This window comes from Pseudorca crassidens, chromosome 12 (assembly GCF_039906515.1).
Source record: "Pseudorca crassidens isolate mPseCra1 chromosome 12, mPseCra1.hap1, whole genome shotgun sequence".
In the NCBI taxonomy this organism is placed as follows: Eukaryota; Metazoa; Chordata; class Mammalia; order Artiodactyla; family Delphinidae; genus Pseudorca; species Pseudorca crassidens.
This window is the reverse complement of record NC_090307.1, coordinates 85,629,679-85,645,811: the sequence shown is the minus strand read 5'-3', so window position 1 is coordinate 85,645,811 and position 16,133 is coordinate 85,629,679. Positions and strand designations below refer to the sequence as shown.

Below are 16,133 nucleotides of genomic sequence, written 5' to 3'. Positions count from 1 at the left end.
AGGAGAGGGATGGTGCCAGAAGGTCCCATAACTGAGGGAGGGTCTGGAGTGCGTAACTAACTGTGTGGACTCTAGAGCCAGTCTGCCTCGGTTCCTTACTGCCTCCGTGTCTTTGGATAAATTATTTAGCCTCTTTGCACCTCAGTTTTCTCATCTCTAAAATGGGAATACTAATAACAATACTTACCCCCAGATTGGTGTTCTGAGAATTAAATGAGTTAGTTCATTTAAAGTGTTAGCTGTTGGTATTATTACCATGATAGTCTGGGGGAGTCAAAAAGGCTTCCTCAAGGAGGTGATCGAAAGAATGAGTGAAAGTAAACTAGGTGAAGCGGGGGAGTGGCATGTGCAAAGGCCCTGAGGCAGGAGAAATTGCAGTGCAGTCAGGAAAGTATAAGAAGGCAAGGGTGCCTGTTGTGCAAGCTGACGATGAGGGAGAGGGTCTGAATAAGGTCAGAGAGGTCGGCAGGGGCCAGTGATGCAGGCCAGGGAAGCTGCAGAGAGAAGTCTGCTTTTTTATCTGCAGGCAATGCGCTGAGTGCTGTGGAGGTTCAGGCAGCTTACAGCCCAGTGCAGGAGATAGACCTGGAGACCAGCAGCCACACTTAAGGTGGAAGGGGGTTGTCTTAGTGGTAAGAGGTTGTCTTAGTCTGGGTTCCCTTGAAGCGAGCTTGAGAAAAGGACTCTGGGCAGGAGGTTAATTTGTGAGGTGATCCCAAAGACCAGAGAAGTGAGGGAAGGAGGAAAAGGGAATTTGAGGGTGTGTCATTGAGGTCACAGTGGGAGCTCAGTCCCGCTGGGACCTCTGAGAAGCACCATAGAACACCTCCCGGAACTGTCTTTCTGGAGAAGAAAGGCTTAGAACAGTTATCCACAAATGCCTGTCCCCAATTAGCTAAGAGTGGCCCCCGGAGGTGTCATCTCCCCAGCACTCCTGGGCAGAACTTGTGGAGCAGAAATGGAAAGACATACAGTGTGTGCTTGAGGTGGGCCCCTGTCCACATGGATGGAACTGCACCGCAGCTGCAGCAAAACCCAGGTGGGCCCAGGATGTGACACGGGGCACCAGAGGTGTCTCCCACGTAGATGTGCCCCCAGAATGTGCCAGGAACACAGAGATAGTGCGGTTAATCCCGATGGGGGTGGCGTGGAGCTTCACGGACCAGCTCTTGCTTCAGCTGGATGTCAGTGATAATAACGCTAAGATTTTGACAGGTAGGTGTAGAAGATGGAGGTGCCGTTTCAGAAGAGTATAATGAACCGTCACAGGAAAGCTCCGCGCTTGCCATTTGTTCCAACAAATATTTATTGACTGTTTCTGGTTTGCAGGCACTGTGCTGGTCTCTTGGGTTACAGGTGGGGGAGGTTAGACAGAGGAGCTTACCATCAGGTTGGCTCTCGTCCGAGCACAGTCATTAAGTGTCTTGTGAATTCAGGCCATACACTTCTAGGTTCTTGGAAGGACAAGAACCTCCGGGTTACAGATAGGGAGGTAATGGAGAGAAGCCTTAAAAGGGAGAGGTTAGAGTCTGCTTTTGGCTAAAAGTGACAGAAGCCTAAGTTAAACTGGTTTAAGGATTTTTTTTTTTTTTTAAGGAATTTTCGGCTGAATAACTAAAAGCTTTGAGTTAATGTTGGCTTCAGGTATAGCTGGTTCCAGGTGCCCAAATGATGCTGTCAGGAATTTGTTTCAGACCTTCTCTCAGCTTTGCTTTCCTCTGTGTTGTTGTCATTCTCAAGCAGCCTCTTGCCATATAGTGGCCCCTGGTACTCGGCCAGCTTTGCAACCCCAGCAGAAAGAAATTGCTTCTTTCCCAGATTCTCAGCGAGAGTCTCAGGGAGCCTCTCATTAGCCCACCACTGAATCAGTCTTTGTGGTCTGAGGTTAGAATAGGCATGTCGTCCATTCCTGAGCCACATGGAGGGCACCCATCTAAGCCACACTCACAGAGAGTGGGAAAGGGAAGTTTCTCCAGAGGAAAATTGCAATGATTCAGCCCAAAGATGTGTGGGAATGGATGCAGACCAATCAGAGACAACAGATGTTAATCGTCCGTGCCAGAGAGTCGGGGCTGAGAATGCCACACACAAAAAGCGCTGAGCAGTGAGGGATGTGGATTCTTTCGCAGGGTTTCTGCAGGAGAGTGACAGGATCAGCTCTGAGCTTATGGAGGAGAGTTTGAACAAGGAGCTGGTGGCAGACGTGGCTGTCGGGAACCTTTTACAGTAGTCCCGGCAAGAGAGGTGAGGGCTGGACCAAATCTATAGCAGGGGGATGGAGAGGAGGCGCCAGGGGGAGAAGCTTGGGGCCGTCACACACACCCCAGCCTGCCCTGGGTACCCCTTCCAACCTCCTGAGCCCCACAAGAGCTCAGGCTTGTCTCCGTCTGGGCAGGTGGGGCCTGGTCCAAACCTGGGTCCTGAGGACATCACCCCAGCCACAAGACTCTGAGCCCCGCGCCAGGTCTCTTTAGGACAAGGACATTTCACACCTCCATGGCACGGCTGCCAGTCGGTTGCAGTTTCCTTTCTGGCACGATGGGGGTGGGACAGAAACAGGGGAGTAAAATCCGGTAGCAGTTATGACTGACCCACTGAGCTTCTTTGCAGCGTCTGTTCCCAAACCCAGGGCGTCTTTGCGGGGTTTGATGGCATCCCTTGGAGCTGAGTGGCGTTCATCACCTGCTGCCATGTGACTTGGAGCCTGTCCATCTCTCCGATGGTCAGTTTCCTATCTGACAAATGAGGGACATGAACTTGACTTGATTCAGTCGCTCTAAAAGTTAGTGTGGCAGGGATAGAGGGTGGTGGGATCAGAGGACACAGTGAATTCTGAGTGGAGAGGAGAGGGCAGTGCAGCTCTTCAGGGCCTTGAGATGGGTCTTGTGGGATGGGTAGGATGTCCAGGGGTAGAATGTGGGGCAGGCCATTCCAGGCAGGACGAACAGCATGATCCAGACTAGAGAACGTGCAGGGTGTGGCTGGGGTTGCGGTTAGTCCTGGCACCAGGCTGGTGAGGGAAGGTGGGAGCTATGGAGGGATCCAGAGCTGGGGGAGGAATCCGTTCTTATCATTGCCTCTTGATTCATACGATTCTTTCTGAGATGCATCGCTGTCATTTCAGTGTGATCTCCGGTAGGCAAGACTCTTTGTATATTTTTATCACATATTTATTGAGGTGGAATTTATTGAGATGTAATTCACAGACTATACAATCCAACCATTTAAAGTGTACAAGTCAGTGTTCTTTTGTGTGTTTGGTTGGTTTTCGTTTTGTGTAGTTTCTTCATGTTTTGGCCGCGCCGCATGGCCTGTGGGATCTCAGTTCCCTGACCAGGGATCGAACCCACGCCCCCTGCATTAGAAGGGCGGAATCTTAACCGCTGGACCACCAGGGAAGTCCCCAAGTCAGTGATTTTTAGTATATTCACTGTATTGTGAGATCGTCACCACTATCTAGAACTTTCCCATCACCCCAGAAAGCTATGCCGTCCACATGAGCACTCAATCCCCATCTCTGTCTCCCCCCAGCCCTGGCAGCCACTAATCTACTTTCCGTCTCTGGATTTGCCTCTTTTGGACATTTCAAAAATGTCCAGAAATGTCCAAAATGGAAATGGAATCATACAACAGGCGATCCTGACTGCCTTCTCACTCAGCGTGTTTTCTAGTTCATCCAGCTTCTCATATTTTAGCTGACGGTTTTCCTGCCTTTGACAGTTAGACATATAAACCCTTAAGAAAATGAGGTTGGCTTCCTGTCTAAGAGACTTTATATAAAATCAATAAGAAAACTATAAAGTTAATAGTACCTCCTTGATGTCACTGTCTCTGCCTTACAAGTTCTGATTTCTTAGTAAGTTAGGGTTTTTTCTTTTTTAAGTATGCAGGGAAAGCAGATAGGGTCCTGGTGGCTGGCCTGTGAAACAGGGTTTTCAGGCTGAATTCATTCGCGGTAGCCTGGAGCTACCAAGGGTGACCAGAGCACAGTCATTCCCCATTGCTGGCCCAGGGGCTGCTCAGAAGTATGTTCAGTGGCCTTCAAGAGCACAGGAAGTGGCCTTGCTGTGCCCAGGCAGTGGGGAGTGTGCCCAGGAGGCCAGCGTCAGGATGGAGAGCCCTGGTGGAGGGTGTCGCCTCCCTCCACCAATGACAAGGCCCCATTGCTTGTCAGCCGGTCTCTGGGGCCTCCCTAGGGAGCACCTGGGGCCTCGGGCATCTCCCTCAAGCTGTGCCCAGAGATCCTCAGGGGACCAGCAGACAATCGGTTGACATCACCCAGGACGTCAAAGGGCTTCCTTAGAACCTGAGTTCTTTTCCTCTGGACAGCTCTTTTTTTTTCTTTGGCTGTGCCGAGCGGCTTGTGGGATCTTAGTTCCCTGACCAGGAATCAAACCCGTGCCCCCTGCATTGGCAGCATGGAGTCTTAACCACTGGACCGCCACGGAAGTCCTTATTGGGTTTTTGAGGGCTAGATGGGGAAACGAGGGCCCAGGGAGGAGCAAGCAGCTTGCCCAAAGTCCCCTTGGAAAGTGAGGGGCGTGTGGACCCTTCAGCCGGCCCTTCCCAGAGAGGCCGAAAGTCAGGGGACTTGCCCAGTGAATGTCAGGGCCTGAGTTGTTTGGGGAGGGAGGGGCTGGAGGGAGTGTGTGAGCCTGAGATTAGAGTCTGCAGCCGCCAGCACCTATGGAGTCCACAGGCAGGGAAGGAAAAAGGGGAGGGCAGTGGGCAGCCATAGAAATAGCATGTAAAAGGGAGCAGCTGCTATGCAGTTACCAGCCCAGTGCTGCCATGTGGACCCAGTGGGACCCAGTCTTCCAATTTTTTCCCAAAAGGAAGCCCCAGACCCAAACTTCAGTGTGAAATCTCCTGATCTAAAACCATTGGCAACTAATTCAAAAGAGTTTTAGGACACAGTGAAGGCCAAACAAAATGGGGGAGGGTGCCCCCGCCAGGGTGGGCCCAGAGTTTCTGGTGAACTCCTACACATTCGTCAAGACCCCATGCACAGAGACCACATCCGCAGTAACGTCTTCCGTGATCCTTCTCGGGGCCTGTACCTCTTTAATTATATTACCTTGTAAATTTGTGTGTATCTTTCCTCCACCACCAACTGTCCTATTTGTCTCATTAGCTCAGTGACCAGCAGGCAGAAAGTTGATGCCCAGTAATGTTAAGTAAATACTAGACATCCGGGCTTCCCTGGTGGCACAGTGGTTGAGAGTCCACCTGCCTATGCAGGGGACACGGGTTCGTGCCCCGGTCCGGGAAGATCCCACATGCCACGGAGCGGCTGGGCCCGTGAGCCATGGCCGCTGAGCCTGCGCGTCCAGAGCCTGTGCTCCGCAACGGGAGAGGCCACAATAGTGAGAGGCCCGCGTACTGCAAAAAAAAAAAAAACTAGACATCTGAGGATGCTCTGTGATTAACCTGGGCAGAGGAAGAGAAGGGAACTGGCATTAGTGAGTGCCTGCTGTATACTAGGCATTTGCACTAGGAAGCTTGGGTAGGGGGCACCATCTGAATGTGTGGCCATCAGGTGGTCCGAGGAGCAGCCCCCAAGGCTCTGCAGAGGGAGTCAAACACTGAAGACGTACCCTGAGGACACAGCCCCCTGAAGGTGTGGCATCAGCAGATGCCTTAGAGTGCCTTCTCGGGAAGTTAAATCCTCCACCATTTCCTCCCCAAGTTCGTGGGTGGAAAGAGGCCCCACTCTGATGCCCAGCCGGTCTGAGGGGGCGGCGTGTGTCAGGTTTCAGTTTCCTGCTGCCACGAGGCGCCTCCCCTGCTGCCTGCTGCTCAGCTGCTGACCTGCCGGGTGGCTCTTCTGTCACCTGATCTGCCCTGGTGGGAGGTGTCTCCTTTCAAGTGTCCTTTCCCAGAACAGCACGTCCCTGACTCTCCCAGGATGGGAGGCCTCTCAGCTCTGTCTTCTGGAGTCCCTCAGCATCCTGGCCCATCTAGGTGGGAGTCCCTTTCTCCTTGTGCTTCTGTGGGATTTTTTTTTTGGGTGGGGGCGGGGGGCAGTTCTGTATTTCAGTCCCTCCTTCCCCTGTTCCAGAGCTTTCCCACTGTTGTCCTAAGCTTTTGTCCACTCCTTCTAGACGATCACGAGACATTGGCAGCTCAAGGGTGTCAGGAATAGTACACTGCCTGGAGAGTGTGGGCCACCTGCAGATTTGGCCAGCTGACTTGGAAAGCTTGCAAAAACTTCCTTGCTATCAAAAAAGAAAAAAATGTTGGCAAGGATGTGGAGAATGTCAAACCCCTCCTACACCGCTAGCAAGAATGTAAAATGGGGCGGCCACTGTGGAAAACTGGCAGTTCCTCCAAAAGTTAAACATAGAGTCACCATATGACCCAGCAGTTCCACTCCTAGGTGTGTACCCCAGAGAACTGAAAACAGGTGTTCACACAAACCTTCATACACAGATGTTCATGGTAGCATTGTTCCCAATAGCCAAAAGGTGGAAACAACCCAAATGTCCATCAGTGGGTAAAAGGATAAATAAAATGTCTCTTCACACAGTGGAATATTATTCAGCCGTGAAGAGGAATGAAGTACTGACACAGGCTACAATGTGGATGAACCTTGAAAACATGATGCTGAGTGAAAGAAGCCAGACACAAAAAGCCACATATCATATGATTCCATTTCTAGGAAATGTCCAGAAAAGGCAGATTCATAGAGATGGAAAGCAGATGGTGGTTGCCAGGGGCTTGCGGGGGGGGTGGGGGTGGTGGATGGGGAGTGACTGCTAATGGGTGTGGAGTTTCCTCTGGAAAATGTTTTGGAACTAGGTAGAGGTGGTAGTTGCACAGCACTGTGAATGTCCTAAACACCACCCACTGCATTGCGCATTTGAAAATGGAAATTTTATGTCAAGCGAATTTTATCATGGTTTTTTTTTAAAAAGCTCCTTGCTGTGGAAGAGGGCAGGAGGATGGGATTTGGGTGTGGAGCAGGGTGATTTAACAGGCTAGGACCCATCTGTGTGACCTGTGTGGAAAAGAAAGAAATGCCCTGCGTGTGAACATTGGCTGCGATGTTACCCACCCCCCCGCCCCAACCAGGGCTTCCACCAAACTCCAGTGAAAAGATGCTCACAGCCACTGGGGAGGAGCAGGCTTGACCAGAAGGCCAGTAACAAATGGGAAACTGTATATGACTTAATATCAAATGAAAAGGAATAGAGAATTGCGCATTGGCTCTGATTCCAACAACTTTGGCCAAATTAGCAATGCACTTGGCTAGAAAATGAGTCAAGAACACGGGAAAGGGAAAGCAGGCAGATTGAAGAGGGTGGCAGCATTGGGTAGTACACGGTTTCTTCTCCTCGGACACCTTTTCATGTTATTTGTCATAAAACCCTGGGTCAGGTGGGGAGGCGCCAGGACTGCGGGTCTGGCTATCGAGAAGTCAAACAATGTGCAGGTGGCCGCTGGCTTTGGCCTCCCGAGGGATGCTGACTGCACAGAACATGAGCAGAGGCCACCCTCGAGTTCTTAAAATAGCGTCCTCAGCAAGCTGCTCAGGCCCTGGGAGGGTGGGAAATTCGGGCTCCGGCAGGATGCGGAGTGGGTGCTGGTGGCGGCGGCCAGGAATTCATTAGCAGCATCTCTGCCCTCCTCCAGATGGAGCTGGGTGGAGACGGGTGTGTCTCCGAGGCAGAGAAGATGGCCATGGATCTCAAGGACCCCAACCGCCCCCGGTTCACACTGCAGGAACTGCGGGACGTGCTGCACGAGAGGAACGAGCTCAAGTCCAAAGTGTTTTTGTTGCAGGAGGAACTGGCATACTATAAGAGGTGAGTGCCCCTGGGAGCTCCCAGGCTGGCTCCTTTCTGAGGTTGTGCAGAGTCTGGGGACAAATTCACACCTGGAAGACAAGGATTGCATCTGTATTCGTTGTGGGGACCATCTCTGGCCTGAAGCACATACATACCGACTCATAATTCCTTTCTGAAACTCGGGCTCAGGTGCACTCCTGTTAGAAAAGAATATTATGTATACTGTATTACCTTATTACCTTATACTGCCAGCGAGCTCTGGGGCAGCTCTCCCAAAGTCAAACACGTGAATATTTTTGCAGCAAAAGATACGAACATTCCTACTAAATGGGATAAATAAAGACTATAAACAGCCTCACGAGATTTCATTTCAGGTTTTGCCACCAAGTGAATGACCAAAAATAAAAGAAAACAAAACGAATTTTGGTTTTTAGAGCCTTTTGGATTTTGGAATTAGAGATAAGAGATGGTAGAGCGATAGAGCCTAATATTTGATCATTTAGTCCGTCCGTGGCCAATGAACTCCTTGTGCATATTAGAGCCACACTGTCTGATACACTAGCCACTAGCCACATGTGGCTATTTAAATTTAAATGAGTTAAACTTAAGTAAAATGTAAAATTCAGTTCCTCAGTTGCACTCGGCACATTTCAAGCGTTCCATTGACACGTGTGGCTAGTGGCCACTGTATAGAACAATGAAGAGATAGAATATTTCCATCCTCGTGGAAAGTTCTGTGGACAGCACTGCACCTGGCTTAGAGCACCATCTAATACCATGCCACCTCACACTTGTTCCGCTTTGTACACACTACCCTGCTATCGGTTCCTCAAAACACACCACACTTGGTTCTACCTCAAGACCTTTGCACATGCTGCTCTTGCAGCTGGGAAAACATTCCCCTTGGTTCTTCCCATGGTTGGCTCCTGGTCATTCAGGGTTCGGGTCAGATGTCACCTCCTGAGAGAGGCCTTCCTTCTCCATCAACAACCCTCCAAAGGAGCGCTCTGTTCTAGTCACTGTCTATCACTTTACCCAGTTTTACTTTCTTCATGGCTCTTTTCATCGTCTCACATTATCCTGTTTATGAACATGCTTGTTTTATTGTCTGTTTCCGCATTAGACTGCAACAACATGAGACCAGAAACCTTATTTGTCTTGTTCATGACTAAGTTCCCTGCACTTAGGATGCAGCTTAGCTCAGAGTAGACGCACAACAGCTACCTGTTGAATGGAAAGCTGGAAGGAAGGACAGATGCACCAGATGTGGTCCCTGCCCCAGTAGGGAAGATAAGACATCAGAGAAAATACAGTGCCACACATTTTTATTGAAAACCCACTGTGAGTCTGCCACATAAGAAAGGTTTATGACAGTGTGTGCACTGGCTGTTCAAAGAAGAGAGAAATCACTTCTGGCTTGGGAATGGGGCGGAAATCAGGAAGGCTTCATGGAGGAGGTGGCATTTGAACTGGGCCTTCCCTGAAGGATAGGGGGGTACGTTTCAGGTATGGAAGATGTTGTGGGTGGCATATTCTAGGCAGAATAAACCACAAAGGTGTGGAGACAAGGAAGCATTTGGCAAGAACAGAAAATAGGAAGCCATTCTTTTTGGCTAGAATCTCCAAAGTAAACTTAAAATAGAGATGTGGGTACCTTCCTGAAATTTCTCACATGTGACCAACTGGGCCAAAGGGCCTGCAGGCACCTGTGTCCGTTGCCTCCAGGACTGATCCTTCCTCTTAACTGGCCATTCCAGAGGCCAGCCCCCGAGGCAGAGAGCCTATGGGGCAAAGGCCACCGTTGCTGTCCTCCTGGGTCCCTTATTTTCACTCCCTGAAAAAGTACATGCCCTCCCAGACCATCAGAGAGAATATTCCAGCTCTCATGGAATTTTTGACTCTTATCTCACACCTCTCAACTCCTTCCAGTGAAGAAATAGAAGAGGAAAATCGAATACCCCAACCTCCACCCGTCACCCACCCGAGAATGTCCCCCCAGCCGGAGTCTGGGATCAAGCGACTGTAAGTGCTGCGCTCCCGGCGTCTGGGGCTGCTCGCTCGCGGCTGAGCTGGCGGCTCACACGGCCTCTCACTTCTGGGCACCTGCTCCAGGGCTGGGCTTGTTACTAACCACCTCCCGCGGGGCTCAGCCTAAGCCCGGGGCACGCTGGGCCTGGCCCTTGACTGCAGAGTCACCTCTGTACTTTGAAGGCTGAGTTCCTCCTTGCGGGGGGTCCCTGGGCAGAGAGGTTTGGGGAAGGCCTAGGGGGTGGGAAAGGGCTGGGGCCTGGGCTTGCTTGAGTGTGTCCGTCGGGGCATGTCTTTGAGGACAGCAAATACTGCATGGCGGGAAAGGTTCACGCATCTTAAGGCCTTGAAACCCCAGCTCCGAGGTGTCTGAATGGCCGCGGGTCCACCCCATATATGCTTTTCTGTGATGACTTCACCTGTCCATCTGTCTCTCCATTAAGTATTCATTGGTGCATAATACAAGCAGCACTGGGCCCTGGTGGCCGTGGGGGACACACGAGAGAAAGCGCGGCCTAGTCCTAGCCCTCAACTAGACTTAAAGCTACTTCGGAGTCCTTGCGTCAAAAGACTCCTTTGAGATTTGAATGAGAGTTTGCAGACCCTTTCAGCGGCGGTGGGGGTGGGGGGGGGTGAGGGTGGAGTCATACAGTCTTGCAAACAGTTTTAGGTTCGTTGACCCCTGCAGCCCTTCAGATAAAGGGTTAAAGCTCTGGTCTAGTTAGCTAATATCTAGTAAGATCCTACTATGTGCTAATATCTACTAAGAACCTATCTGCCGGGTACCGTTCCTGCAGATAATGGCACTGAGTCCTCACCATAGCCCTGTGAGGTGAGGGCACTGTCCTCCCCATTTTACAGTTAAGGAAACTGAGGCACTGAAGTCAATCACCTGCCTAGGGTCATACAGCTAATAAGAGGCAGAGCCAGGGTTCGAACCCAGGCAGCCTGGCCCAGAGCCCACGTTTCAAACTCTGCAGGAGGGCCTTCTGCTCCCAGTTGTCTTGTGGCCTCATTTTGTCCCCTGAGAGGGTCTTCTGACTCTCAGCCTTGCACCTTCTTAGAGAAGAGGCTTCGGTTCTTCCCCCCAAACCCTGGTAGAAGCTTTGTGAAGGCGAGTTGCATGGGTTGGAAAGCCAACTGGGGTGTGTGGGGAGAGGAACTGGGGTGTTACTCGGATGCCTCAGCCCTTTTTTTTTTTTTTTTTTTTGTGGTACGCGGGCCTCTAACTGTTGTGGCCTCTCCCGTTGCGGAGCACAGGCTCCGGACGCGCAGGCTCAGCGGCCATGGCTCACGGGCCCAGCCGCTCCGCGGCATGTGGGATCTTCCCGGACCGGGGCACGAACCCACGTCCCCTGCATCGGCAGGCGGACTCTCAACCACTGCGCCACCAGGGAAGCCCCGCCTCAACCTTTAAATTCCACTTTTGTTTGGAAATTCTTGGCTACTTCTTGTCCTGTGAATTGACGTAATCCACGGTGTTGGGGGATAGGAAGGGAACGCAAAATGTGTGTAACTGCTGGACCCTCTGCTCTTAGAAGGGGGCGACTTGTTCAGATACCGGGCCCTGGGAAAGGCTAGCCGCCCTCTGGAGAGTGTGGATTAACCCGTGGCTCCTTTCCAAGCCTCTCCTGCCAGCTTCACGTTGCTTGTTTGCTTGGCCCTCGGTCAAGCAGATCCGCTGGATTTGGGAGGGGCTGTGGCCCCCAGTTCTGGTTAGGGATAAATATTTCCTGGGGGTGAAGCTTGGAATCAGATAGGCTTCCTCTGGGTCCCAACACCATGTTGGCCACGTATTAGTTTGTAATCTCCCACTGGCCCTTGAAACGCAACTCAAAGTAATTTAAAGAAAGAAAAACTGTTGGCCCAGCAACTAGAGATTTTCGGGTCATCCTGGCTTCAGGCTCAGCTGGACCCAAGTCTTGTTCTCAGGGCTCTGCCTGGTTCCGTCTGCCTCAACCTGTTTTCCTTTCCGTGGGCTGTATTCTTGGGCGTGCTGTCCCCTCAGGGTGGCAGTATGGCCGCCATCAGCTCAGGCTTCTGCTTTCTTGTCTGGAACTCCAGTGGGAGGAGAGAATCTCCCACAGAAGTCACAGAATTGAGTCTCCTTGGCTCTGACTGGGTCACATGATCACCCCACAGGGCAGTGCATCCATAGGTCTGGTCTGGGTCTCATTCTCACGCCTGAAATTTAGAGTAGCTTTAACTCTATCCAGTTCCCATGGACAGGGATTTGGGGAAGGACAGACCCCAAGCAAGATCAGTTTGCTGAGCAGACGGAAGTAACCGGCGTCCACTGTAGCCTCATCCTGGGGGAGAGGGAGCCCTTTGGTCTCAATTCTATGATGTACTCAGTATCCTTGGTTAGGGTTTCCCATCCAGTGCTTGCTAAGAAATGGGATTGACTTCGCTTAGACCCTGATCTGTCCACCAGCCCCACTTGCATGTAAGGATGAGCAGAAGTGACCTTAAATGCTTTGGGTTGAAACCTGGGGAAATTGAGAATAAGTTCATGAGCCCACACAGTTCCTCCCTTAGCTAAGGGAGGGGTGAGACCAAGAGACCAGCATCTATCTTCTTTCAGCAGTTCCTTCCCTTTAACAATCAGACATTTCTAGCATCTCTGCTCCAAGTGTGCTGTGTTTACAGCATCTCTGGCACTGTAATTCCAAGTCATATGTAATTCTAAGACTTCCTTCTGAAGCGGGGATGTTCTGACTTCCTAGTTTTCCACTCCAGCCCCCTTTCTCTGAAACAGGTACTTAAGAGTTGGTTTTTGCAAATCTCAAACTGGGTAAAATCCAGAGGAAAGTTGTCAGAATTAACCAACAATGTTTTTCCCACTAGTTCTTCTACCCACACACGAGTAGGCTGTGGTGTCTGGTCCTCTTTTCCAGATTGTTCCAGAAAGGACCCTGGGGCCCTGTTCTCAAACCCTTCTCCCCTTCAGTTTGGCCTCTGGTTGCTCAGCAAGACCTGGGGTTCTGAGCCCAGCAGGAGAAGCAGATGGAATCTGGGAGTCAGAGACAGAGAGGGAGAGAGAATTCAGAATCTCTCGTCCACGGGGTGCAGGTGGCCAGTCCCATGGCCGCCCCGGCCTTGTAGGGGATAAGTGGAAGATCCAGATGGCACAGAAGGCTTTTGACCAGCCCAGACAGGACACTGGTCACTTTGTCCACCTCGGCCACTGACCGGAAGCTGCATCAGTGTGGCCAGGAGCTCAGAGCCTGGGGCAGGGATGGATCTTCCCTGGGGACCGGGGCAAGGGAATGACAGTTCTTAAGACGGTTCCATGCCGGTCTCCCTCTCCATCCTTCACTCTCGGGCACCCGTCTGGGTCTGTCTGGTCCCTTTGTCCTTTTATGGAGTATTAGTCACACAGCCTCTTTAGTGCAGCTCACAGCTGTGCTCCAGCTCAGCTTCTCGCCCTCGACCACCTTTCCCCACCCTCCAGTAAGTAAGCAGTAGCTACCATGGAGGTTCGAAAGGGCTTCACCGGCTTGGAGCACTTGAACTAGGGTAACTTCCACCCTGTCAGAGATTCAGAGCTGGGATTAGCCCCATTTCTCAGATGAGGAAACTGGGGCCCAGGGAAGCCCACTGACTTCACTGTGATCACCTTGCTGGATGGATCGAAGTCGGGATCGGAACCCATGCCTTTTGATTGCCTCCTGGCCAAGACAAGACAGTGCTTGCCCCAGCTGTCTCGTTCAGCCTCCCCACCCCCCTTTTCCTCACCCCATTTCCCGAGTCACCAGCTGTGGGCTGGCTGCCCAGTTCCCTTATCTCTCAAATGCACCACCAGCCAGAGCCACCAGAGTCTACATTTCTGGGCTGAACTGGTCAAGGGAACCAGAAACTTCTGCCGCCTGTCAAAACAGTGTGCCCAGAAAACCTTCCAAGAATAGCTTGTGACTGAGCAGCTGCTGGCCAGTCTGGGTTGGCACTGGCTGGGCAGGTCACGAGGGAGCGCCTGAGTGGCTCCAGCCTCATCCCCAGTGGACACCAGGCACCAGAGCCCCCTTTGTGTGGTGCCCGGCTCTCAATCCCGGGCTGACAGGTATACACACAGCTGCTCGCTGCTGAGCAGGGGCGGGGGGCTGACCTGAGAGGCAGGCAGCTGGCAGGGGGCGCAGAGGCACAGCCAGGGAAGCTGCGATCAGAACAACTGGCCTCACATACTGGAAAGGTTGGCCTCGAGCAGGCAGCCACCCAAGTACCCGACGGTAGCAACAGCAGGGCATTCTCTCCCTGTCCCCCTACCCACCACCCTGCTCACTGCAGCCCAGAAATAGCTTCTTTACAGCCGCCCATCACACTGCCTGAAATGCCACTGTTAGAACTTCATTTGGTTTGAGTCTTCCAGAAATAATTTGTCACAGGGCGGGGTGGTGGCAGGGGCTCAGGGGAGTTTGAAACCAGCTACATCGTATCCAGGAGACAACTTTTGCCCAAAACAAGCCAGTCTTTTTTCACGGAAGTGGCTGTCCCTCTAGAGCAGGCAGCTCCTGCAGCAAGGCACCTGGAATAGAGAGGGAAGGGGGTCGTCCGTTCCATGATCCCAGCGAGACGCACAGAGAAGGAACACCCCAGGTGTCCCAAGGCCCTGGTGCATCAGTTTGGCCCCTGATTGGGCCCCAAAGGAAGTCCAGCACTTTCCAGTGGGCAAACATCTGTCCAGGCAAAATACCCGCCCCACACATCTGGGGCCATCCCCCAAACAACGACTTTGTCTTTGGGGGCTCCGTGTTATGCTAGAGAGGGGTCCTGGTAGAGCTGGGTGCAGTACCTTGTGGCTTAGAGCCCCTGGAAAGCTAATGGTACCCGCTAGCCTGGCCCCTGGGGATTGGGCCCATTCATTTAGCAAATGGAACCCCTTCTCGTTGTCTCTGAGAAGCCATCCAGGTAGTTTTGCCAAGGTGCCAACACCCAGCTAGTCTGTGAAGTTGCGTCAAAGGTGGTCCAGACGCAGAGAATTCTCAAACCTCATTTGAGATAATTATATTTTTTCTCAGCCAAGCTCTTAAAAAAAAAAGAGAAATCAGAGCTGTTCAAAATCAGTTCTGGAGGCTTAGTTGGAGTTTCTTCTTCGTTTTCCTTGACAGACTAGGAACCGACGAGCACTCACTGTCAGCTCTGACTTACCAGGCGGGTGACGATGCAGGCTGTCTCCTGCCCGGCCCATCCTGGCTGCCTCACCTTCTCTCCTGGGTCTCCCCTGGCTGCCTTCAGGGCACATAGCCTGCAGCTCATGGCAGCTGGGGGAGACGTGCTGGAAGACACCCAAGAGTAATCCCACGGCAGGTTTTGACACTTCCTTCCCCACACCCGGGCCTGCGTTTTCAGCCCTTGAGGCCATCCTGTCTTCCCTACGTGGTTATCACACGCTGTATCCGTTTGCTAGGACTGTTGTACCAAAAACTGAGTTGGCTTAAACAACAGAGATAGGGACTTCCCTGGCGGTCCAGTGGTTAGGACTCCACGCTTTCACTGCCGAGGGCCCGGGTTCAATCCCTGGTCAGGGAACTAAGATCCCACAAGCCAAGTGGCATGGCCAAAAAAATACAAAAAACAATAGAGATGTATAGTCTCACAGTTCCTAGAAGCTACAAGTCCAAGATCAAGGTGTTGGCAGGGTCAATTCCTTCTGAGGGCCATAAGGGAGAATCTGCTCCGTGCCTCTCTCCGAGCTTCTAGTGGTTTGCTGACAATCTTTGGCCTTTGTTCACTTGCAGAAGCATCACCCCAAACTCTGCCTCCACCTTCACATGGCCTTCTTCCTGTATGCGTGTCCGTGTCCAAATTTCCCCCTTTTATAAGGACACCAGTTGTATTGGATTAGGGCCGCCCTACTCCGGTATGACCTCACCAAAACTAGTTACATCTACAAGGATTCTCTTTCTAAATAAGGTGACATTCAATAAATACATAAATAAGGGACATTCTGAGCTCCTGGGAGTTAGGACTTTTCCAACTATGAATGGGGGGCACTGGGGGCCCTAATTCCACATCAACCATAAGCAAACCCTTCGGCTGACCTGTCTGTGGAGTGTGTTTCTTTTTCATGCCGCCCCTGTTTTTATCTTCTCTGTGTCTATCTGTACTTTTCTAACCAGGATGTTTACAGCCATAATGCCCATGGTAGCAGCCGGACTGATAATAGATGACCCCACACTGCAGCCTGTCCGACGACTTGTGTCCCTCGTAGGCACTGCATTTTTCTGGTTTCCTTTTGAGCTGTGCCTTTGGAATGTCTGCTGCAGCTACTGCTGGGGCTGGCCTGTCTCCTCTGGCCCCTTTAGCTGCATGGCCGTC

At 51.7% G+C, this 16,133-nt stretch overlaps 1 protein-coding gene across 6 annotated transcripts in view; it reads left to right on the top strand.

Annotated features, from left to right (window-relative positions):
- RILPL1 (Rab interacting lysosomal protein like 1) overlaps positions 1-16,133 on the top strand; it is a 43,684-nt gene that overhangs the window by 24,792 nt on the left and 2,759 nt on the right. For 3 of the 6 annotated variants that reach the window (XM_067701087.1, XM_067701088.1, XM_067701092.1), the window contains exons 5-6: positions 7,636-7,808; positions 9,720-9,812. In XM_067701087.1, coding sequence (XP_067557188.1) covers positions 7,636-7,808; positions 9,720-9,812 — 266 coding nt within the window. Of the gene's footprint in view, positions 1-7,635; positions 7,809-9,719; positions 9,813-15,934; positions 16,023-16,133 lie in introns of all 6 variants that reach the window. The other 3 variants (XM_067701089.1, XM_067701090.1, XM_067701091.1) reach the window with 2 other exon arrangements.